Here is a 24,858-nt window from a genome sequence, read left to right as displayed (position 1 = left end):
CGGAAATGAAGTTTACGAACGAGGCTGCGTCTGACGGAACTTAGTGCTGGAAATATAAGGCTCCGAGTTGGGAGATTCGACCAAAACAAAGCGACGCGCGCCCGCGACAGCCCCTTCAGCGTCGAGGCCGTCTGGGTCGGTTTTGGTCGACTGGAGATCTGATAGCTTGCCAATGAATCAGTGGACCCTCGTCTTGCTGCTATATTTCTCTGATCATCTGTCATGTCAGGTGGAGCAAACTAGATATGATTTATAGATAGCTATGCAAATATGTTCACAAAGCTAAAAATAATAAGAATAATCTATAAACGGAGGTAAATATATCATCCATAGAACTAGCACTAGGAAATCTAAACATTTCCCGAGAGCTTTTTTTCTGCTTCTACTGCGTGGCACTCTCTTAACTTTATTTTCCCCTTGTCTTATTTCGGGAATGTAAGAAGGAAACGTTTCAAGCATCATTTGGGGCGAACAAGACTGCATTAATGCTAAACTCAACATGAATACACACTCACATATATACCTCTCTTTATTCAACCATCACGTCCCTTAAGTTCAGAAATGAACCAGCTGCCCTTCTCTGCACCCAGCTGCCTCAGGCACATGATCCACCAACATCACCCTGGAAGCTGTCCAGATCGATCAAGGAGCGAAATAAACATCAGTCACCTCAAAACCGCTTTCAGCTGTCGTCATGGAATCTGCGTTGTCCTCCAAGACTCCCACCGTTCTCCGCTCTGCTCTTCGCTTTAGCTTAGCCCTTGTACTTGCGGCACAGAACCATCACAGACATATTAAAATAACAATGGTAACACGAATAAAACAAAGAAGCACAGAAAAGAACAAGGCCGGACAGCGTGGAGTACCTTGCCCGGCCTGTATCTCAACAGGCCACGCTCTCTCATTCATTGATCTGATAGCTACCACTCTCTACGTAACTTTTTTGTCGTTTCCTCGTTCACAACCTCGAATCCACGGCTCTCGATCCCCAGCATGATTACGCTCCATTCAATTAACAGCCAATCCTCACACCAGATCAAGTAGCCAATCAGAGCGGCCCCTGTGATAAAATATGCGCCGTGAAATGGGTGCAAGAGAGAGCGACCTCGACTCGAACCCCCGCCCACGCTTACCGCGAGACCGCCTCCCCGGGCCGCCCGCTGCGCCAGCGTCCCGTCCTCTCTCACGACCTGGCATTTAATGCATCGTCAGATCTGTGTGAAAGGATCATCATAATCATTTTCCCGCTGGCTATGCGTACTGTCGAACAGTCCCGGAGTTGTGCTGCGGAATGCCCGTTGGCATGAACTGACGGCGATACGTATACATATTTTATTAGTACAGCGCTCGCGAACAAATGCAAATGCGTATATAAAACATACACTGGCATAAATGACTGTGCGTGATTCAAACCGACCAGCAGAGAACACGCAGTAACTTATAAAACACCAGAAACTATGCGGAAAGATATATTTCACATAATTCACCCCACAGTTAAGCCTAAACTCCTATAACAGAGTTATGCAAATTCTCCCCTAACTTGTTAGGATCCTAAGTGCATCGTGTTCCTTGCATTTATCTCCTTCTGGAATATCATTAAACATCTTCAAATTCCAATGCCATACCATGGAAACGATTTATCCAAAATAAGGCCATCGCACGAGAGAAATGCAAGACCGGCATTTCAAGCATATATTTGGTAAGTAAAGATGACCTTATCATACCAATGAAATACTGGCCTTGGAACACGGCGAGGAAACAAGATGCACCAAAGAAATAAGCATAATAACAGAACACGCAAAACTCCAGAAATAAATCGGAAGAAATTCACACACAAAATAAACAGGCATTGACTTTCCTCTACGAACCGGATAACGTGACCGAATCACGCAAAATACACGCCATCTGCCTTGCAATTTTCATACCATTCGGCTTCCTCATGGCGCGAGGAAAGCATGAAAAGTGAGGGATGAGAATAGCAGAGCCAGCTAATGGAGTATTAACCTCAACGCGAACTTAGAGATCAATGACGGGAGGGGGGTTGAAGAATGCGTTCCGACACGTCTTGGGGAAGTAGGGGCCGAGAAATAGAAATGGGCGGCAGAAACGGAAGACCAAAGGAGGCAAAAAGAAGAGGGGATTCAAGAACTAAAAACGCGACAGAGTTAGAAATGCGCACGCGTTATATGTGCGGGATATGGCGTTAAAAAAAGAAAAGAAAAGAAAGGAGATACAAAAGCAGTGACATGAGAGTCGTCAGGATTCTTTTAAAACCTTCTCCTTTGGAAATTAAAATACACAAGCACGCATGCACGCACGCACGCCCGCGCACACGCGCACACACACACACACACACACACACACACACACACACACACACACACACACACACACACACACACACACACACACACACATTTTATTAATATACTATATATAGATATTATAGATATATATATATATAATATATATATATATATATATATAATGCACAGTAATTAAACATGAACGTAGTAGATCATGAATACCATAAACCCAATGCCTGTGACACGCAATCCATGTGTGCGTACAAAACATAATTCATTTGGCGGGCACAAAATCATGGTGCTCGAGTCATAAATAACTTAAGCAGACCATGATCTAAAAGGAACACGCGTGCATGAAGGGTCAACTAGGATATTTTTGCTGCTCGCCTTGACAGAGGGAATTTTACTGCCATTAACTTCTCCGGAGAGAAAAATATGCGCAGGCGACCGGATCGAAATAAGATTAACAGACGCTTCGACGGCATAAATCCGACCAGGACAACGGACCTCCTTCCTGCACAACATCCTCTATACATCCAATTATCTGAAGAAAATAACCTTCAATAACAATATACGCTGCCTGAGGCCATAATAACCTGTGGCGGACAATGGCAGGTCACAAAGCATTGTGCAACGAACCGCCTCCCCTTGTGCCATAATTAACGTTGCATGCGCCTCACCTGTGTGTTTACGACTCCAGATTCCTGTGATTTGCAATCGTGTGCAACGCCGTGGGGTAGCCGTCGTCTACACTCGGAAGCTTGTGTGTTCACTGTAGAGTGTGGAGTGTGAGTGCGAGTGCGAGTGCGTGTGTGATAGATATATAGATAGATAGATAGAAAAATAGATAGTAATAGAGAGAGAGTGGGGCAGAGACTGTACGCGTTATTGCGCCCCTTGTATATCTTAAAATATCTAGTATCATTTCTCATGTAGTAAACCTTTTCAGCGTAAGGAGCGAGCGTGTGCGTCGTGGGTCCCGTGGCGACCAGTGTGCCAAGGAAATCTAATTTACAGACGTTTAATCTCATTAGTCTTGACTAAGTGAGCTTCTCAACCGGATATCACATGTCCGCCTGGTGAGGTTCCCATGGCTGCTACTATATCATGCATATATCATTACATACAATGTTTTATAAATACACTAATGTACAATACAACCTCAAAATCTACTACTTCACCGAAATCAGAAATTAATGAATTTCAACCCCACCCCCTGTCGCCCCCGTCGTGTAGGAAGCGCCTTAATAAAACGAACAACTTTTCTTAGGGGATCATGTAAATCCCCAACCAGACAGTAATATTTATCTCTCCCGAGCGTGATGCCAGGATCCACCTCAGTCTAGGGACGTAGGGCGGTGGGTGTCGGGGATCCCTGCCAGACCCAAGTGTAGGGGAGACCTGCTTCGCAAACACCCCTCGGGGAAAGAGGAAACTCTCCGGCAATCATATGTGGGACAATTGGCCATTAGCGAGGCAGCAGCGATCAGGGTAATCAGGATCGCTCCAGATACCACCAGGAAGCATCTGGAACGAGTGATCAAATACGGTGATAATGACTAAACATTACCGAAGAACATGCGTGAGGAGCAGAGGAAGCCAAGGGCACCGGTATGCGGGAAGAGGAGAGGAGGAGGAGGAGGGGAGGGGTGAAGGCAGAGGGGGAGGCTGGCAAAAGAAGGTGCCTGCGTGACCATCCCGACGTTGTAGAATGTTACAAGAAATAACTTATCGGGATAATGGACTTACAACATCGAGAAAATATAAGGAGCTGAAATATAAAGAGTAAAAGAATGAGAGGGAGACAGAAGAAAAGATAAAATAATTGAATTTATACGAGAAAATAGGTAGAAAATGGAGAAAAGATGTCAATATTAAAGCAAAGGGAAGGGCAAACGAAAGCTGTTTAAAAACGTCAGCAAAGTGTGTGCTGACAAACGGAAAATGTACAATCTTGCAATTCCAAGATTTCCCCAAATGTAAACACAAAACAAAGCAAGCAATATAAAATGAATTACTCTCATGGCAGTAACACCCATTGTGTGCTGCGCTGATTGAGTATTGACACACGGCACGGCAAACCCTTCGACCATCATACAGTTCAACAATGACTCGAAACACTATTCTCTCGGAATAGCTAAAAGACAACCGTATGATGAAATAATTCCATTTTCAGTAAACAATATTACCCTTGCAAAATTATATACACACACACACACACACACACACACACACACACACACACACACACACACACACACACACACCCACACAACACACCACATATATATTTTATATATATATATATATATAATATATATTAATTATATATATATATATATATATATATATATATATATACTACGGTGCATTAGTGCAAGATGTAAATTCACTGACTCTTCAACAGAAGTCTACGGACACACTGTGACGCATTTCACTTCGAGTCACGGATGGGCGTTGCCACCCCGGAGACAGAGATGACCCTCGCATGGCAACAGTGGTCTCCCATTACCCGCAGGTTCGCATAAAATTTTATATATGCTAACGATGGATGGCCTAGCGTCGATATTTAGATGTGTGCATCCGAAACGGAAATCTCGACGGATTTCTGCGACGTCGGTGATTCTGCCGTCATTATACAAATTGGAGGATCCTCGTGGATGCTTTAGAAATCACTCACGCGTGAGATCCAACGCGACCGAGATAATAGAGTAGGCCTAGGCTGACTGCACGCTCACTTCGGGTAATGCCGGTTGCCCAGGGCGGCGCACGATGGCTACGGCGGGACGCGTACTTACTTCCAGAAAGAACGTGATATAAAGGAAAAGGAAAGACGGTGCTACTCTGTGAATGAAAAAAAAACGTGATGGCTCTAGGTGGAACCATTTTTAGAAATGAAAATTTTCTGTTTCCCTTTTTATATACCATTTTCGCCAAAAAATAATACTCCCAACGTACCAATAATCCGCTTACTCCTTAACGTTACAGGATAAACACGCGAAGTTTTTAGCTCTTCAAATTTTTGCCTTAGCCGACGTCTACGCTGAATACTCTTGTTGTTTGTTAGTTTACTTGCAATATGCATGTTCACAACTGCAAGTCTTCCATTTATTTGGTACTATGTCTTGAAATTTATTCCAATATCTCACAAATAAGGACGCTGAAATACAATTAGCTGCACATAGCTGTGTGCTCACAACCATTCACGGAGCTTCCTGTGAAATGAATTCTGTTAATTATGAGGAAAGCGAAAGGATAAACCGCAAGGGTAAGGGTCGACACTGCGAAGGGGAGCCGAGGTGAAGGCATCCGCTATCACATAAAAGGAAGACCGCCTGCAACATAAGGCTCGGTGGCAGACGCGTGGGAGATGGGCGTGGTGTTCCAAGGGGAAAATGAGGTTGTAGCTCAACAAAGCATTCCAAATAAGAGATGTCATAAGAAATGCAATAAAACCTCATCGTGGCGTAGGCGAAGTGAATTAATTACCAGAAATGGCTCGAAGGAGATGAAGGGCTGCAAATGACACGAAGAGTTTGTTCACAGTCATGACAAAGTTAAAAAAAAAGACCTTAAAACCCCCCCCCCCCGCCCCCCCTCCCCGGCCGGGGGGGTTCGCAAGCGTTTTCCCAACAGGGCGAGGCTCCCCCAGGAAAAAACCCTCAAAGGGACGGCCACATCAAAAATGGGGGCTGTTTTTTAAGTTTCCGAAAAAATGAGCTCAGATTAAACATGCCCTTAAAGTAAAAAACGGGTTTTGGGGGGGGGTTTGGGGGGGGGGGGGGCCCAAAAAAAAAATTTCCCATTCACACCCAAACCCCAATCGACTTCTTATAACCCAAAAAACCCCAAACCATTAAAGGGAATCGTACAAACTAAAAAGCAAGCTTTTTTAACTTTAATCGCCAAAAAAGAACATTATAAAAAAAAAGAAGAAATTTTAAATCCTCCGCCAACCCCGGGTCTTTTGGGGATAGTCGGGATGAGTATAACCGTAAAATTAAATGAAGAAGGTGCTAGAGAAGAAAGCGGGTCTGTGGCGGCCAATAACCGCACAACACGAATCTGGCCGCACTTCTGTGATTACACCTTTACTTAGGACAGGTCGCCGGTGGGACCCGCCCGGCACCCTTTACCTTGCACCGACGCTCAATATTACTACGGAGAGCTGGCCTTCAGGTGCCTCGTGTTACACATCAGTATTCCCGGGCTGGACGCTTCTGGCCTGATTGCAGCTCGGCCGCCGAGGAAAAGATGTAGCCGTGGATAATGAATGCATGGGGGGAATCTCCTCCCCCTCTCCTCTCTTCTCTCCCTCTCCTCTCTCTCTCTCCCCTCTTCCCTCTCTCCATCTCTCTCTCTCTCTTTTTCCCCCTCTCTTCTCTCTTTCCCCTCTCTCTTTTTTTTTTTCTTCCCTTTCCCCTCTCTCTCTCCCCTTTTTCCCCCTCTCTCTCTCTCTTTCCCCCCCCTCTCTCTCTCTCCCTTTTCCCTTCTCTTCTTTCCTCTCTCTCTCTCCTCTTCCCCTCTCTCTCTCTCCCTTTGTCTCTCTCTCTTCCCCCCTCCTCTCTCTCCTTCTTCCCCCCTCTCTCTCTTTCCCTTTTCTCTCCTCTCTCTCTCTCTCTCTCTCCTTCTCTCTCCTCTCCTCCTCCTCCCTCTCTCTCTCTCTCTCTCTCTCTTTTCCCCCCTCCCTCTCTTCCCCCCCCCTCTCTCTCTTCCCCCGCCCCCCTTTTTCTCTCTTTCCCCCCCCCCTCTTTCTCTCTTCTTCCCCCCTCCTCTCCCCCCCCTTCCCCCTTTCCCCCCCCCCTCTCCCCCCCCTTCTCCCCTCTCTCCCCCTTCCTCTCTCCCCTTTCCCCCCTTTTCCTCTCTCTTTCCCTCTCTCTCTTTTCCCCCCCCTTTTTTTTCCCCTCTTTTTTCCCCCTCCTCTTCTCTTTTTCCCCTTTTTTTCCTCTCCCCCCCCCCCCCCCCTTCTCCCCCCCCCGTTCTTTTTTCTTTTTTCCCCCCCCTCTCTCTCTCTCCCCCCTCCCCCTCTCCCCCCCCCCACCCTTCTCTCTTTTTTTCCCCCCTCTCTCTTTTCCTCTTCTCTCCTTTCCCCTCTCTCCCCCCCTCTCTCCCTTCTTCCCTCTTCTTTCCCCTTCCCCCCTCTTCTCTCTCCCCCTCTCTCCCCTTTTTTCCCTTTTTTTTTTTCCCCCCCTCTCCCCCTCTCCCCCCTCCCCCCCCTTCTTTCTCTTTCCCCTCTCCTCTCTCTTTCCCCCCCTCTCCCTTTTTTTTCCCCCTCTTCCTCTCTCCTCTCTCTTCTTCCCCTTTTTCCCCCCCCCTTCTTCCCCCTTCCTTCCCCCCTCTCTCCCCTCTCTCTTCCCCCCTCCCCCTTTTTTCCCCCTCTCGCTCTCTTTCTCCTTCTCTCTCTCTCTCTCTCCCTCTCTCTCTCTCTCTCTTCTCCCCTCTTTTTCTCCCCCCCTTTTTTTTCTCTCTCTCTTCCCCCCCTTTTTCTCTCTCTTCCCCCCCTTCTCTCTCTTCCCCCCCCCCTCCCTCCCTCCCCCCCCCTCCCTCCTCCCTCCCCCCTCCTCTTCTCCCCCCCTCCCCCTTCCCCTTCTCTCTCTCTCTCTCTCTCTCCCCCTTCTCTCTCTTCCCCCCCTCCTCTCTCTCTCTCTCTCTCTCTCTCTCTCTCCCCCTCTCTCTCTCCCCTTTCCCCCCCTCTCTCTCTCTCTTTTTTCCCCCCCCCTCTCTCCCCTTCTCTTCCCCCCCCCTTTCTCTTCTCTCTTTTCCCCCCCCCCTCCCTCTCTCTCTCTCCTTCCTCTCCCCCCTCCTCTCTCTCCTCCTCTCTTTCCCTCTCCTCTCTCTCTCTTTTCCCCCCTCCTCTCTCTTCCCCCCCCTTTCCCCCCTTTCCCCCCCTCTTCTCTCTTTCCCCTCTCTCCTCTCTTTTCCCTCTCTCCTCTCTTTTTCCCCTCTCTCTCTCCTTCTCTTTCCCCCTCTCTCTCTCCTTTCTTCTCTCTCTTTTTCCCCTCTCTCTCTCCCCTTTCTCCTTTTTTCCCTCTCTCTTTTCCCCCCCCCCCCCTCCTCTCTTTTCCTCTTCCCCCTCTTTTGCCTTCTCTCTCCTCTCTCCCCCCCTTTTTCTCTCTCTCTCCTCTCCCCTCTCCCCCTCTCTCTCTCTCCCTCTCCCTTTTTCCCCCTCTTCCCCCCTCTCCTCCTCTCTTCTCTCCCCCTCTCTCTCTCTCTTTCCTCTCCCTCTCTCTCTTTTTCTCTCTCTCTCTCCTCTCTCTCTCTCTCTCCTCCTCTCTCTCTCTCCTTTCCCTCTCTCTCTCTCCTTTCCCTCTCTCTCTCCTCTCTTTCCCTCTCTCTCTCTTCCTCCCCTTTCTCTCTCTCTTCCCCCCCTCTCTTCTCCCCTCTCTCTTCCTCTCTCCTCTCTCTCTCTCTCTCTTCTCTCTCCCCCCCCCCCCCTCTCTCTCTCCTCTCTCTCTTTCTCTCTTCCTTTTCTCCTCTTTCCTCTCTTCTCTCTCTCTCTTTCCCCCCCTCCTCTCTCTCATCCCCCCCTCTCTCTCATTTCCCCCCTCTATCTCTCATTCCCCCCCTCTATCTCTCATTTTCCCCCCCTCTCTCTCATCCCCCCCCCTCTTTTCCCGTTTTTCCCCCTCTCTTTTATTTTTTTTTTTTTTTTTTTTTTAAAAAGAAAAGCCCCTTTTAAGGGGGGAAGGGGCCAAAAGGTTGCAACAGAAAAAGGGGAGGAAAGAAAAGCAAAAAAGTAAAGGGAGAACAGAAAGAAGAAAGACAAAAGGGGGGGGGGGGGGGGGAAAGGGGAAAAGGGGGGGGGGGGGGGGGGGAAAAACAAAAAGGGGGAAAAGGGGGGTAAAAAAAAGAGGGGAAGGGGGGAAAAAAAGGGGGGGGGGGAAGGACGTGAGGAAGGAAGAGGAGGTGGGGGAAAAAAGGGGGAAGGTGGGGGGGGGGGGAAGGAGGAGAGGGGGGGGGGGGGGAGGGGGGAGGGGTGGGGGCGGGGGGGGTGAGGAGGAAGGGGGGGGGGGGGGAAGGGGGGAGGAGGAGGGGGGGGGAAGGGGGGGGGGGGGGGCGGGGGAAAGAAAAAGGAAGGAGGGGGGGGGAAGGGGGAAAGGGGTGGAAACCAAAAATGGTGGAAAAAAAACGTAAAATAACAGAAAAGGGTTTTTTTTTTTTTTTTTTTTTTTTTTTTTTTTTTAAAGGGACAACCCCCCCCCATTTGATGGGAAAAAAACACAGAAGGCAATGCTAATACAAATAAGAAAAACAATAACAACGAAACACGTAAAAAAATCTGCATCTTTGGAGGACACTTTAAAAAGAAAAACGTCTAAACTTTGCTTATGGCTGCAAGGAGTAGAAAAGTTTGTGTCCAGCGCTCACCCTCTGCAGTGGACCACGTTTGTGTGGTACGGATTGTGAAGTCTGGGCTGCTGGTGCTGCTTGTCCTGTTGACTGTAAAGAATGCTTGGCTTGCTGTGGTGTTTGTCGCCACAGTGTGAGCTGTGGTTGCGGGAATCATGGTGTTGCTTGTGCTTTTTAGCATTTTTGGGGCACTGGCATTTCGCATTCGAATGTTTATTTCCCATCTTCTATTACGTAATACCCATCTTCAGCAGGCACGTGTCCAGCAGGTCCACAGGAGCAGGGCTGACTGCTCGGACCCCTTGCAACCATGCACGCTTCACCTCCGCGATCTCGCTTTTCGTGTACTGTTTCAGTCTGTGAATTTACCTCCACATCCAATCTACAATGTTTGTTTCCACTGGCCGCTCGGACTCAGCCATCGTAGTTTTAGTGCCATTAAAGCTATTATTTTTTCCTTGATTTATTTTTTTCAGAACGACTCATCTAAAATGAAATAATGAAAAAAATCACCAGCGCGCGATGAGTGTGAAATCAGAACATCCAAGGAAAAAGGAGGTAGTCCCAAAGCTCTTTCGTGACTCTTGGCCTTTCACAATTCTCCCGAAAACCTTCACCGAAAAGTTGACGATGGATGAATGTTAGTGAACGGAAAGAGCCAGTAGCATTATTCTGTCTTACTAGGGCGCCTTATACAGGGAAACAGTGCCTCGCGTGGTGGCGGAAGCTGTTGTACCTTCGGGAGAGAAAGAAGAAAATCCCTTAGCACTCACACTACACCGACTCTCCGCCCTCCAGCCCACGTTCGGCGAGGTGTTGATTCGGCCATCGCGCAGCCACCGGGTCTAAGGCGCCTTCGGGAATGGCCTGTCAATGTTTGCATGGTTGGAGGTGCTCTGCTTTATGACTGACTTGCTAGCTTTTGTGTATAGAGGACACGTTAACAACGCTTTCCAATGATAAGAAAGGTTAGCTCCAGGAACAAGCATAGCGTCAAAGGTTATAATAAACACTAACCAGTACTATCTCTTCACAATGAAGACAAAAGTCTTTCTCATTCTCATCATATAATGACAGTTTAGCGATACCCAAGACGCGTCCCGGGAAAACGCACCACGAGAGCAAGGGCACGCCACCACGACGGCGGCCGCGCTGACGCATCTCGCCGGTTTTGTGACACTCTGTATGCTACGAGGCACCGCGCCCTGCTGACGCCCGTGACGCTGGATGCCCTCCCCATCCAATCTTAAAATGAAAGTCTGCTCAATTCCCTTCCACCAATTTACTCATAACGTTAGTGTGCCCCATCTTTTTGTTTTCCCTCCATAAGCATTTCTTAAATAAACTGTCTGCTAAGTCATCTAAAAAATGTGAGTTACCGGCAACGAATTCATCATAATAATTTCGCTGAATATTATATGAATGTATATACATTTATATACTGTATACATCTACACGAGCGCGCGCACACACGCACACGCACGCACGCACGCACGCACCCACACACCACACACACACACACACACCACACACACACACAGAGTAACCTGAAAAGTGGTAGTGCGTGGCATACAGACTTTGGAGTTAATGAGTGTGGCAGGAGAGAAGTTTACACCGTGGGCGTGGTCTGGGAAGTCCGAAGAGAGTGGGCGTGGGTGTTATCTATGGAGAAATTGGGCGTGGCGGAAGACGCATTGGGTGTGGGAGCCACGTGGGCAGTCTTCGCGAGAACCTCCAACACAGAATGCCTATTAGGTGACAATGGCTTCTCTAGTCTTATTAGTTGCTAGTGGATGTTTTTCTAGTTTCTCTAGTGGGTGCCTGCTCAGTCCTATTAAGTGCTAGTGGATGCCTCTCTAGTCCCATTAGATGCTAGTGGGTGCCTCCCTAGTCCTTTTAAATGCTAGTGGATGCCTCTCTGGTCCTATTAGATGCCAGTGGATATCTATAGTCCTTACAAGTGCTAGTGGATGCCTCTCTGGTCCTATTTAGATGCCAGTGGATATCTATAGTCCTTACAAGTGCTAGTGGATGCCTCTCTGGTCCTATCAGATGCTAGTAGATGCTTTTCTAGTCCTATTAGAATCTGGAGAGCTCGCCTCGTGCGCCGCGGCAGGCACGTGAGCACTCGAGGAGAGAGAAGGACGACAGGAAAGAAAAGGAGAGGCTTCCTTGCATTAAGCCGATGGGGGCATGGTATTTCCATGAAAAGTTTCCCTCTCTCTCCGCCCCAGCAGGCACCATCTCGGAAAACGTAGCAGAAAATAATTTAAAGTTCAGGAGTCACCTTCATAATGAACTAAATTCAATTTCAAAGAATATTCAAACATATGTATTTATTTATCATTTCCCTCGCCTTGTTGGCAGTTCTTTTTCTCACGCCAAGGAAACTGGTATAAGAAAAACTTACACCAGGCGGTAGGTTTAACACGCTTGCCTTAGGTCGCTCAAGCTGAACATTTGTTAAAGCTGTTATATTCTAGAGTGAATCGGCGTGGAAAACTTGTCATATTTAGGAATTAATTAACACCAAATCTGGTCCGTTCCAAATTGAAATTACGTGATTATCATAATATTCTAAACTAGAATTTCAATTTGAAACAGAACTCTCACTAAGCGATGCATTGCAGACATCGACAACACCGGTGTTCTGTGTGATCTTGTTAATCTTTTATTGTAACAAACAGCGAAAACAACAAAGAACAACGTTTTTCATCTAAGACTCTACTGCAAAGTATCCTGGATAATGTCAGTAACGACTTAATTCAAAGTGTTTATTCCCGTTCAAGTTTGTTTTATTTAACGAACAAATTCCTCATCCCCATTTCCCGCACACCTCAACCTCTCCCTTTCCCCCTTTTCCGATCCAGTTGATCCGCTCACTCTGCTCGCCCTCCTTATACCCTTCTATAATTTCACATTCAAACGCCCAAAAAGCGACACGGGAGTTAAAATGCACGAAGTTAACCAATCCCACACTCCGTTTTTTTATCGAGTTGAACGGCAATATTCCTGGTGATTTATCGACATTAAAGTAGACATAACACAAAGTGAATGCTAAACACAGGCCAGACACGCTCCTGTGCCATGGCCATCGCTGGCTTCCTCGACACGGAGCAGCGGCACGGTCCTGTGGAGGCCTGTGGATGGAATGAGTCCGCGCGGAAGGATATTATTCATTTCACGCACGATTTCGTTAATTCCGGTTCGTTAGAAAGTACGTAACAGGGGACTGAGGTGGCGGTAGTGGAAACTGAGGGAAGGGGGGAGCGCCGCCCTTGCACCGGTACTTTGTACGGCAGAGAACTCAGTATCGGAGTAACTTAGTTTACCGGGATCCGTGTCAGATGAATGGCCTCCCTCGTCACATTATTCCTGGTCCATTCACCCTCGTCCCACTGCGCGAGGTGCATTCTTCCGGATCCTCTTTTCAGCTTTTTGTTTTTTTCTTTTCAAAATAAAACACTCGCTAACGGCCCAAGTGCCTCAAAACAGAACCATCGTGTTGTTTTGGAAAGGCTCCCCTCAGTTACACTTGCCAGGGCCAGTGTTAAGTGTATTTGGATTCCTAAACTTGGAACAAAACACAAAAAGGCCGTGAACTTGCGCCCGACACAGCCCCCGCCCCCGGGCCCGGCTGCCACAATGCTCTTCTTGACGAACGGCTGCTGGATCAGCGGAGATGGCTTGCATGTCGAGTATCAATAAGACAAGTTTTATAGGCTCTACGGTGTGAATTTGATCTTTATTGCAGAGGTGAATATGAAACTAAAAGGCTGATTACGTCGTAAATGAAGAGTGAGGGCGGATATTGAAGGTTTGTGCATCACAAACAGACTTCATACACACATAAAATATATACACGGACACATGCGCGCGCACTCACATGCGCACACGCACCCTACCACCCACCCACACAGACACAGACACAGACACACACACACACACACACACACACACACACACACACACACACACACACACACACACACACACACACGTATGTATGTATGTATGTATGTATGTATGTATGTATGTATGTATGTATGTATGTATGTATGTATGTATGTATGTATGTATGTATGCATGTATGTATATATATATATATATATATATATATATATATATATATATATATATATATACATACATACATACATACATACATACTCGGACGCACACAAAGGAAGAATGTGATACACTTTGACGCCTGAAGGCTACACGCAGGTTCATTATGTATGGATCCTTTCACGGCATTATAGAAACTTTAGGATCAGCAATATGATTATGCTACGCCAGCGCTGACGGCGGAGGAGGCAAGGCTAGAAGGAGGCGACGAGGCAGCGAAAGACGAGGCGGGATCGTAGAGAATGAAAAGTTGAAAGCTCGGGAGAGCCAACAAAAGGGAGGACGGAAAGACAAAAAGGATGACGTGTAAGCAACAGGCAGAGAAAGAACAAAGAAATACACAAACATACACATACATACATCTGCACACAAGCTTTTGTACACAAAAATATACACACACGAACTTCTATTTCAACACTTTTGCCGCCCTGTCAACAAGATAAGCAACAAAATGAGCACGGCCGGACGAGGAGCTCGACAACATTAATCAAGCATTCAGTGAGGGTCGGATACTGATACTATCACTCCCAACACGAGGCAGAGCCACTAATGCAGGACTTGGTGGACAGTGCCACCTTGTGCGTCAGCGGAGGGAGGGGGAGGGGGAGGGGGGAGGGCGGGAGGGAGCGAGGGCGGGCGGGGGGAACAGAGGATGTGATGCACCGCCAGTGGGGACTGCGGGCGCAGAGGGCAAGGGAGGCTAGAGAGTGAGGGAACAGAGGGTTGTGAGTGGGAAGAATGAAAGGGTGGACAGAGGAAACAGAGGGCAGTGAGGGTTAAAGTTGTAGGGCGTGGAGAGGGTGACCAAGCCGAGGGCAGTCAAGGCGAAACAGATATGGCACAAGTGACGTGCTCGTGCTATGAAGGATATGAGCGGGTGACAAAGGGCGAGGAAAAGGGCCCCTCTTTGTGGCCAAGGTAAGCGACGAGGAAGTGGAACGCCGGAAATGAGTAAAGCGCTGGGGAGTGCTTGGCAAAGAGCGAAAGCAAGACGGTGCGGTGAAGCACTGAGAAGCAGGTGTGACAAAAACGCTGTATCCTAAAAGCCAAAAGGGGAAACTTACAATTTCCAAAGCAACAGATAATAACTTGTGGGAGAAAGTCATGTCAACTTTCTCGCGACACTGTTATCAGCCGAACAGAGCTTCAGTGTTGCAATCATCCTCTGCAAAACTGGATTTCACAACAGATCAGTTCTCGATTTCGCTACCTGGCCTTGGGCTCATAAAACTCACAAATGATACACGCTACAACTTCCAACATACGGTAATGTTTGCGAGAAAGTTCAAGCATAGTATTTAGAGCTGAAACGTGTTTTACAATTCTATCTCTATGGAATTCAAGAAACTGATTTCACCAAAGTCCCCCCACCTCTTGGCCAACCTCCTTCCCTTGATCTTCCTTGATCGGCTACTTCTCTCCTTCTTACCTTTCTTCAATTTATCCTTCTATTTTACTTCCATTTTCACCTTCAGTATCGCGTTTATCATTTTTCTTTCTCGTTTTATCCCTTTCTCTTTCGAAGAAATTGGCAAAGTAAGTAAAAGTCGAAGTGAAGTAAAAGTCGGAATGAAATTCTAGTAACGGAAGAATCTTTAAAAGGACTCGTGTAACAGACGCCAAGGACCGGGGAGTAAAAGGCACAACGATGAATACACAAGATATATTTTCACGCAGGATGCAAGAAACAGCGGGAAGAGGACCACGAAGGAAAAAAGACGGGGCGGGGTAAGGGAGGATAAACGTTGGAAAAAGGGAGAGGAAGAGGGAGAAGGAGGAGGAGAAGGAGGAGGAGGAGGAGGAGGAGGAGGAGGAGAGGAGGAGGAGGAGGAGGAGAGAGGAGGAGGAAGGAGGGAGGAAGGAGGAGGAAGGAGGGAGGAAGGGAGGAAGGAGGAGGAGGGGGAAGAAGGAGGAGGAGGAGGAGGGAGGAGGAGGAGGAGGAGGAGGCGGTGGAGGAGGAGGAAGTAGAGGGAGAGGAGGAGGAGGAGGAGGAGGAAGCGGAGAAAAAGAAGGAATAGATGAAGCACCGAAATGAGAAGGGGGTCGGGAGAAACGAGGTCCTGTGCACCTGAGCTACGAGTGCAAGGTTCCCCTTGGTCGAGTCATGAACCGGAAACGACATATCAAAGTCACTTTGCTCCTAAACCTTACAATGGAAGTCCATTTGCTCTATCAAAGAGAGACTGAGATCGAAAGTCATCTATACAGGCGGCCCAAAGTCCTGTGTGTGTGTGTGTGTGTGTGTGTGTGTGTTGTGTGTGTGTGTGTGTGTAAGTGAGTGAGTGAGTGAGTGAGTGAGTGAGTGAGTGAATGAGTGAGTGAGTGAGTGAGAGGGAGTAAGTGAGCGAGAGAGCGAGAGAGAGAGAGAGAGAGAGAGGAGAGAGAGAGAGAGAGGAGGAGAGGGGGGGGAGGAGATAGAGGGAGGGAGAGAGAGAGGAGAGAGGGGGGAAGGGGGGGGTGGGGGGGGGAGGGGGGGTGGGGAGGAGGGGGAAGGAGGGGGTGTGGAGGGGAGGAGGAGGGGAGGGAGTGAGGGAGGAGAGAGAGTGGAGGGTGAGAAGAGGAGGGTGGGAGAATGGGGGGGGAAAAGAGGAGTCGGAGGAGGGAGTGGCCAGTGAGGAGAGGGGGAAGTGAGGAGTGAGAGGGGGGTTGGAAAGGGGAGGAGGAGTAAAGGAGGGAGGAGTGGGCGAGGAGGAGGGGGAGTGAGTGAAGGAGGAAAATGATGGAGTGGAGGGAGTGAGGAGAGAGGATGTGAGTGGGGGGTTTCATGGCAGGGGTTGAGGAGGAGGTGGCGTGAGGGAGTGGAGTGAGTAAGTTGCAGGGAGTTGGCGGGGTGGAGATGAGAGAAAGGGGGCCAAGGAGGAGGAGAGGGGAGGAGGTAGATGAGTGAGTGAGAGGAGGAGAGTGAGGAGGAGTGTAGGGGGAAAAGTGAGGAGGAGAGTAGGGAGGAGGAGGAGGAGTGAGTGAGGAGTGAGGTGAGTGAGAAAGGGAGGATGAGAGAGTGGGGGAAAGAGGGGAGGGAAGGAGAGAGTGAAGATAAAGAGGAGGGAGAAGGGGGAAGAGAGATTTTGGGGGTGAGAGAAGGATGAGAGAGTATGAGAGAGAGAGAGGGGGGAGGGGAGAAGGGAGAAAGAGAGGGAGGGAAGGGAGAGAGGGAGGGGAGGGGGAGAGGGAGGAGAGGGGAGAAAGAGAGAGAGGAGAGAGAGGGAGAGAGAGAGGGGAGAGAAGGAAAAGAGGGAGGAGGGGAGAGAGAGAGGGGGAGAGAGAGAGAGGAGAGAGAAGAGAGAGGGGGGAGAGAGAGGAGAAGAGCGGAGGAGGGGGAGGGGGAGAAAAGAGGGGAGAGAGAGAGAGAGAGGGAGGGGAGAGAGGGAGGGGAGGGGGGAGGAGGGAGGGAGAGGGAGGTAGAGAGGGAGGAGAGAGAAAGGGGGAAGGGGGAAAGGGAGAGGGGAAAGGGGGAGGGAGGGAAAGGAGAGAGAGAGGGAGGGAGGGAGGGAGGAAGGGATGAGGGAGGGAGAAAGAGGGGAGGGGGAGGAGAAGAGGGAGGGAGGGGGGTGAGGGAGAGAAGAGGGAGAGGGGGGAGGGAGAGAGAGAGAGAGAGAGAGAGAGAGAGAGAGAGAGAGAGGGGGAAGAGAGTTTAAAGGGAAAAAAAAAAAAGAGAGAAAAGAAAAAAAATAGGCGGGCCCTGAACCACTTTACAAGTTTACCCTCTAAAAATATTTCCCCTTAACGAGGTAGACGGACCTAGCCAGGTCGAGACAGCCTCAATCCATACGCTAACATGCTCCTTCTTCTCCCACGATTTATCTCCTGTGCTCTTGCTCATCTTTATTATGTTATATCTAATACCAATTTACCGATATTTCCTTTTAAGTTACTAGGATTTGCACACAAAAAGAAATATGTTACACTTTGTACTTGCACAAACAAAATGTTATGGAGCCAATTACATGCATCGGTAAACCAGCCAAGGAAAGCTATCGTAAAGGAAACTGCATCTGGAGTGTGGAACTTAAAATAGCATTGCCAGGGCGGCGTGATAAGCCGTGCTGAAGCGCAGGCGACAGAGAGAGGACTCGCGGTTGTCAGACGGGATACAATGGGGTGGAAAGAGGGGGGGGGGTTTTTAGGGGGGGATTTTAAAATGGCGGTTAGGAAGGGCGCACGGGGGGGGGGGGGCGAGAGGAAATATATTTGGGTGACACAGAGGAAGGTTTTCGGACCGACAGGGGGACGATCCTCAAAGACCAGCCAAAGGAGCACTGAAGTACAAAATATTTATTTCTATTAGCGCACACTTTAATTCTATTTTTTTTCTGAAAAGTAAGTAGGCGTGCGCGCACGCAGGGTGTGTGCGTGTGTGTGTGTGTGTGTGTGTGTGTTCGTATGCTCATGACAGGGCGTGTCTGTAAAATACATTTCGAGGCCCAAAATCATGCATTAACCTAAACAAGTGTCCCCAAGGCACTTAAACCCTGAGACATTACAGCTATTTATTTTAATGAAGATATCTATCAGTTGCGACACAACAGCAGAAATATAACAACCATGTCATTCGTATGTTTTTGCCCCCTCTACCCCCTCTAATATATATTTCCTTTTGTACTTTGTGTGTTTTCTTAGTTCATTCCTCCATGCTTCTATAGTAATATGTTTAATCAACGGCTGACCAGTCTCCCTCTTTCTCACTTTTCTTTTCTCACACACGCATACACATACACATACATACATACATACATACATACATACACACAGACACACACACACACACACACACACACACACACACACACACACACACACACACACACACAAATACATACACACACACACACACACACACACACACACACACACACACACACATACACACACAAATATCGGCGTATGTGTACTAAAAAAAGAACGTCACCTTAGACGCCTACTGAATGTCGTTATGATCTCGACTGCGAAGAAAGCAAAACCGAGACGCAACACCGCACGGAGGGGAAGCCCCGGATGCACACAAAGGCCGCTCATTCAGCACATTTTCCCCAAACGATTGAAATGAAGCCGAGGAAGGCCAGCTGGTGAACAGGGGCTCGAAGTGAATCGGGGCGAAGGACAAAAAGAGCAGCAACGGGCCAAGGAGAATGCATGGTGGAAGTGAGTTGTAGAGAGAGGAGGGATCAAAAGTGAGAGAGAGAGAGAGAGAGAGAGAGAGAAGAGAGAGAGAGAGAGAGAGAGAGAGGGGGGGGGGGAGTTAGAGATAGAGGAAGGGGGGAGGGGGAGGGGAAGGAGAGAAGGAGGGGGGGAGGGGAGGGGGAGAGAGAAAGAGAGAGAGAGAGAGCATCATCCCTTATCCTTTGCAGGATTTTGAACGGGAACCTGCATCTACTAGCGCTCCTGCAAACGCGTGGCTCTTCTTCGCCCTTGCGTTGTCAGTGGCCTTTTAGCCTCCTTATTTCCCGCCGAACTTCTTTCCACCTTACTCTCGACTCCAGCTCATAAAAGCCTTCCGCGCCCTGCTTGTCGGCCGCCCATTAGCCCGGCACCCATCATGGCGGGGCCGCCGGCGGGACGTAATTCCGGCCAGGTGTCAAATACGAGGCCGTTAAGTGCTTCGCGCAGGGCCATCCAAAAGAGACAAGATGTATGTATATTAAAATTTATGCGGTGATAGCGAGAGGACCGGCCAATTTCTTGACATCCTCGGGGGAACGGAACCCTCATTCCATATAAATCATAGAGTGCTTCGGCCATTTTGAAGTAGGCTATTATTTTGTAGTATCTGAATATAAAGTATCACGCAACCACAGCATATTTTCAAAATTTATCAACATATCCCTCATAATCATGAACTGAATCCTCACCAACAATATTACAGCATAAGTACGTGCACACTGTCAAGACACCAATCAAGGAAGAAACGTCTTTGCAAAAGCTAATCCCTCTCTCGCTAATCGGTCTGCGAATAATATTCACCATAAAGCCCAGTCCTGGCTGCGCGTAGTCCTGCGACCCCGTCAACTCGACGCAAGGCACTCCAATACCAGGAAGACGTCTCGAGAGCTCCTTGACAGAGGACGCAGCCCCCGCCGCACCGCCCCTGGCGACTCCTCAGCATGACAGGTGAGCTCGAGGGCGCGGCCGAGGAAGCTCCCCAGGCCAAGCTCGGAAATGTTTACTCTCTCCCACCTGCTCCAGAAAAGTTTATGTCCTCGCATTTCACGCCACATGTTTGCTTCCTCTAGCATGTTTATCTCCAAAACCGGGGTTGAGAAAAACAACATAAAAGGAGCACATCTCGCAAAAATAATAACGACATGATGTATGGCCACACCCCTCCTCCACCTGTCTCTCTCTCTCTCATCTCTTTCTTCTCTCTCTCCTCTCTCCTCGCCTTGCCTCGCCTCTCCCTCTCTTTCACTCACTCACTCTCTTTCTTTCTTTCTTTCTTTCTTTCTTTCTTTCTTTTTCTCCCCCTCTCTCCTCCTCTCTCTCCTCTCTCCTTCTCTCTCTCTCCTCTTCTCTCTCGCTTTTCTTCCCCTTTTTTCTTCTTTTCTTTCTCTCTCCCAACTTCTCTCCTTTCCCAAATCTCTTCTCTCTCCCAATCTCTTCCTACCAACCTTTCTTTCTCCCCCAAATCTCTCTCTCTCTCCCCTCTCTCCCCTCTCTCTCTTCTCTTTTTCCCCTTTTCTCTCTCTCTCTTCTCTCTCTCTCCCAAAAACTCTCCTCCCCTCTCCAAACCCCCTCTCTCCTCTCCCAACTCTTTTCTCTCTCCCAAAATTTTCTTCCTTCCCAACTCTCTCTCCCCTCTCCAAAAAAACTCTCTCCTCTCTCTTCTCTCCTCTTCTCTCTTCTTTTTTCTTTTCTCTCCACCTCTCTCTCCCCAACTCTCTCCCTCTCCAATTTTCCCCTTTCCTCTCCCCAATCCTCTCCTCTCTAAAACCCTTTCCCCTCTCTCTTTCCTCCTCTCTCTTCTCTCTTTCCCCCCTCTTCTCTTTCCCTTTTCTTCTCTCTCCCCAAAATCTCTCTTCTTCTCCCAACTTCTTTCTCCTCCCAACTCTCTTCTTCTCTCTCTCTCTCTCTCTCTCTCTCTCTCTCTCTCTCTCTCTCAAGATGGCGGTTTCCTCTTTTCCCTCTTATTTTTTAACATAATAAGACAAAGTTCTCCCATAATAGATTACTCACTCGCTTTCACTGCCTCTAAAATAAAATATGCCGTCAATTAGTTTTTGTATCGAGGTTACTTCATTATACGACCAAAGGATTTACAGCTCAACTTATTTATAGTTGTCAGACTAAAATAAAATCTACTTGAAATATTACAATTTCAATTTTCAATTATTAAGACGTGTGTCAATCATGTCAACATTTGCAATACCTCAAATATATCAAAAGCCGTACTGTCACATAAAATTATAGAAACAATGAACAGATTATTAGATATAGTGCTACACGCTCTCTTTCATCTACATATAAAAAACCACCTCACCGTTTTACTACTTTAAAGCTATGGACAATTTTTTGCTGTCCATGCTAATAAATGCATATGTATGCACCTACGCGCCCCCAATTTCCAAAGGCAAATCCCCAGCCCACCAGCGCCAGCCCTCGGCCCTCCCGTCCGGCCGCCTGGATCAGGCATTCCCACTGCCTTCCCCGCAGCATCTCCCAAGCCTACCGCGAACACTCCCTATGTTACTGATAATGAAATCCGATGATATAAATCAATACTAGCTTGACAGCGGCATACAACCCACACACAGCGTATGGGGGAGGGGGGGGGTGCACCGGAGACACTTGTCACTCGTCACTCTTAAACAGTCGCGTCTTCAGAACATCTTGCACCTTCCTTCAGGAATATTTTCAGTTAGTTTCCTACCGTTTACTTCCCACGGCCTCTCGTCTAAGTCCTCTGCATCGCCATGCCTACGGCGCCCATACTATTTGCCTGTCTCCCAAAAGCCACCCCCCACCCCACCCTTAAGGAGGAAGAGAACAAGCAGAGGCCTGTCCACGAGATGGTGCCAAGGAGGAGGCGCCGAGAGACACTGGCGGTGCCAAGTGGCGGTAACGGAGGTGTGAAATATAATTCAACCTCTTTTGTGGTCAGAGATAGCACTTCCCGTTAGTAAGTATAAATCCATGTCCCTAGTTCCGTAATATTTCTTATGCCTATGTGCTCAGTAAATGTGAGAGCTGCACACACAGAGAGAAGCGTCGCGGCGAGATAGGGAAATCAATCAGCAGTAGAGCTGGAATCGCGAAGCAACGCAGTCCGCTCCTCTCGCCGTGGGGCATCAACAAATAGCATGGACGTCAGTACCCCACGGTCCGCACCAACAAAACAGCGTAGTCGACTGCTACAGCGGCCCGACATCAGCAATTTTGTATTATGCAAATGCCAGCCTCGCTCGGATTTGAAAATTCACACAGAATTCAACATTGTAAAGAATTCTACATCAGTCACAGCGTCGAATAATAAAAGGAATATTTGCATACAGAGCGCTCTTATTATGCATGTATGACCACGTCACTTCACCCAAAAAGCCTTAAAAATTTAAAACTTTTTCAATCATTGCCCAGCAGAAATACGAAAAAAAAAACGCCGGGGCAGATTCTCCCTCACCCGAAAATTCACCAGGATTCGCCAGTAAAACTATGGCAATTTGTGAGTCGTTCAGCACACGTGGACCAGAGAGGTTGTGGCGTGCGAAGGTGGGGTCAACATGAAGGCTCCTTTAATCCCGGCGCACATAAAGGGATCCTATTTTAAGAAGACTGAAAAGTGAGTAAAAGAGCGGCGCGATCGGACATCCAGCAGAAATCTCAGTTCGCAGTCTGTGTTAATACACTTTTTCCTTGCTCTGTCCCCGGGTTTTAAAAGGTTTTACGCTACTGTTTTAAAGGATAACACAGAGCTGTAATTTCCTGAAGAAAATGTTTTGGCTTGGGTTTAGAAATTTATTTCCCACTATGGCTAACTGTGCGCACGTGGACAAATTAGATGGTTTATATATGGCCCCTAAAAGCCCATATAATAAATTAAAATTTTTGTAGTTTGATGACGATAATTTTTCAAATCATCTAGTAACCACTGTTCACTGTTATGAAATTTAGTTTAGTCCTTTATTTACCATCCTGGCTAACTGCACATGCGTGGAAAGGCATTGCTACATTTGATATGCGGTCATGTGTATAATTTTTCCCAAATTAAGATACAACAAAGTTATTTCTAAGACACCAGTATATGAAATGGTTACATAGTTCTCCGTACCTCATGCTAGGTGGTCTGAAAGGCTATAACACATGGCACTCTGATATATAATGTACAAGTGCTCGCTTATATTCATCAATACACAGTTTACACTTAGTTTCTTCGACATTACAAACTGTACTGATCTGCCAATACAATCTGTATCCAAGCCTGATTCTTGCGGTCACATTATTATACTGTCTTGTTCTTGTTTTATATAAACCATAGATGAATGAATCTTGCGTAAACCGGTCATAGTAGTTTATGCTACAGCTTTCAGTTCGTGAGAATTATTCAACTCAGTCAAGTCCCCTTTGAAGGAATCTTTAATGATGAATAAAATCCTAGAAAGAGGTACCCCAAGATCTATATAGACACTCTGCTTGTTACATGCTGACTTTGCTAGGCGAGCAGCATGATCATGCCTAGGGATTCCAACATGCGATGGAATCCACACAAAACGTATATTACGGCCTCGTTCTTTTGCACGATACCCGTTTATCCTGATGTCAATAGCAATATTTCCTGCACCTTTGTCTAGTGTTCAGAGCCTGGAGAGCACTCTGTGAATCGCAGAAAATTACCCCTGAGCCTTGATTCAATAGAAATTCGGTATTTAATAGTGAAACATGGGTGTGTAACCGTAGAGTTTTTGCGGATGATTCATGCCTCTGCTGTTCCAAGAATCTTAATTATTTCCATAAAACCCTGAATTTTGAATGAAACAGGTTTTTATGCTGGAATTTTAAAAAACATACGTGATAGAAAATTATCACATGTAAGAACAGTTATATATATATAACTGTCCTTTTTCATTCCAAATTCAGATTTTTAAAGAAACAATTAAGATCCCACGAACAGCAGCTGCAGCTTGGCGCGTGTTCAGCCAACTGTTCATAAACAAATTCCAAGATTATATGAATAGATCGCGTATGTAATCTGTAAATTTCCTTCCGAAGCCAATAATAATAATATTGCTGCTACTACTATTTATAATAATAATAATAATAATAATAATAATAATAATAATAATAATAATAATAATAATAATAATAATAATATCAAATTAATAATAATAATAATAATAAAATAAAAAAATAAGATAATAAAAAAAAAACCCAGCAAACCCCCCCCTTTCGCCCCGGCCTTAAATTCGATAATGCAAACGTGACATTACAATAATCCTGGCCGAAGTTCTTGTCTGCTTCTCCCGTATCGGCCGTATTGGTACGAACGCCTCGCTCGGGAATGGAATACTAAATCTGAGCGCCTAGATATCACAAGACCTGCACGTCGGACCGGATGAAAGTTACAACAATGAGTGCTGCAAGGGCGCCGATCCCTTGATATTAGGCGAGCACCCCCTGGGTTTCCTCTTGCGGCAGGAGTGAAACGCGAGGTGAGAGTGACGCTAATGATGGTGTTAACCCCCAGCCATATCATGTGGCTTCCAAAAGCAGGGACTATTTGCACAGCGGGAAGCCAGGAAATGGGATTAGGAGCCGATAAAACGCCTAATCGACCCTTTCTTCTAACTAGATCACGTTTCTTGGTATTAGTGTGGTCATGATGTCTGTATTTACAGGACTTCTACCATTCTGGAGAAAATCAGACCGATAGTAACAATAAAACCCATTTTGTACGCCAACTTTTATTCCCTCTTATGTCTCTTCAGTTTTTGTCAGTCTTCTTTAAATTTTTTACCCCCCTTCTCTCCCCCCAAAACCCCCCCTCCTCCTGTTTACTGTTGTCTTCTGCCGTCGGCTATCCCCCCCCCCCATCTTCTCCCTCTTCCCCCCCTCTCTCTCTCTCTTCTCTCTCTCTCTCCTCCCCTCTCTT

At 47.4% G+C, this 24,858-nt stretch overlaps 1 protein-coding gene across 1 annotated transcript in view; it reads right to left on the bottom strand.

Annotated features, from left to right (window-relative positions):
* Positions 1 to 24,858, bottom strand: part of LOC119580978 — a 213,292-nt gene that overhangs the window by 157,298 nt on the left and 31,136 nt on the right. The window contains 1 exon segment of the mRNA XM_037929227.1: positions 9,675 to 10,392. Coding sequence (XP_037785155.1) covers positions 9,675 to 9,880 — 206 coding nt within the window. The 5' untranslated portion in view covers positions 9,881 to 10,392.

This window comes from Penaeus monodon, chromosome 14, assembly GCF_015228065.2.
Source record: "Penaeus monodon isolate SGIC_2016 chromosome 14, NSTDA_Pmon_1, whole genome shotgun sequence".
NCBI classification, from domain to species: domain Eukaryota; kingdom Metazoa; phylum Arthropoda; class Malacostraca; order Decapoda; family Penaeidae; genus Penaeus; species Penaeus monodon.
This window is presented reverse-complemented; position numbering and strand designations above follow the sequence as displayed.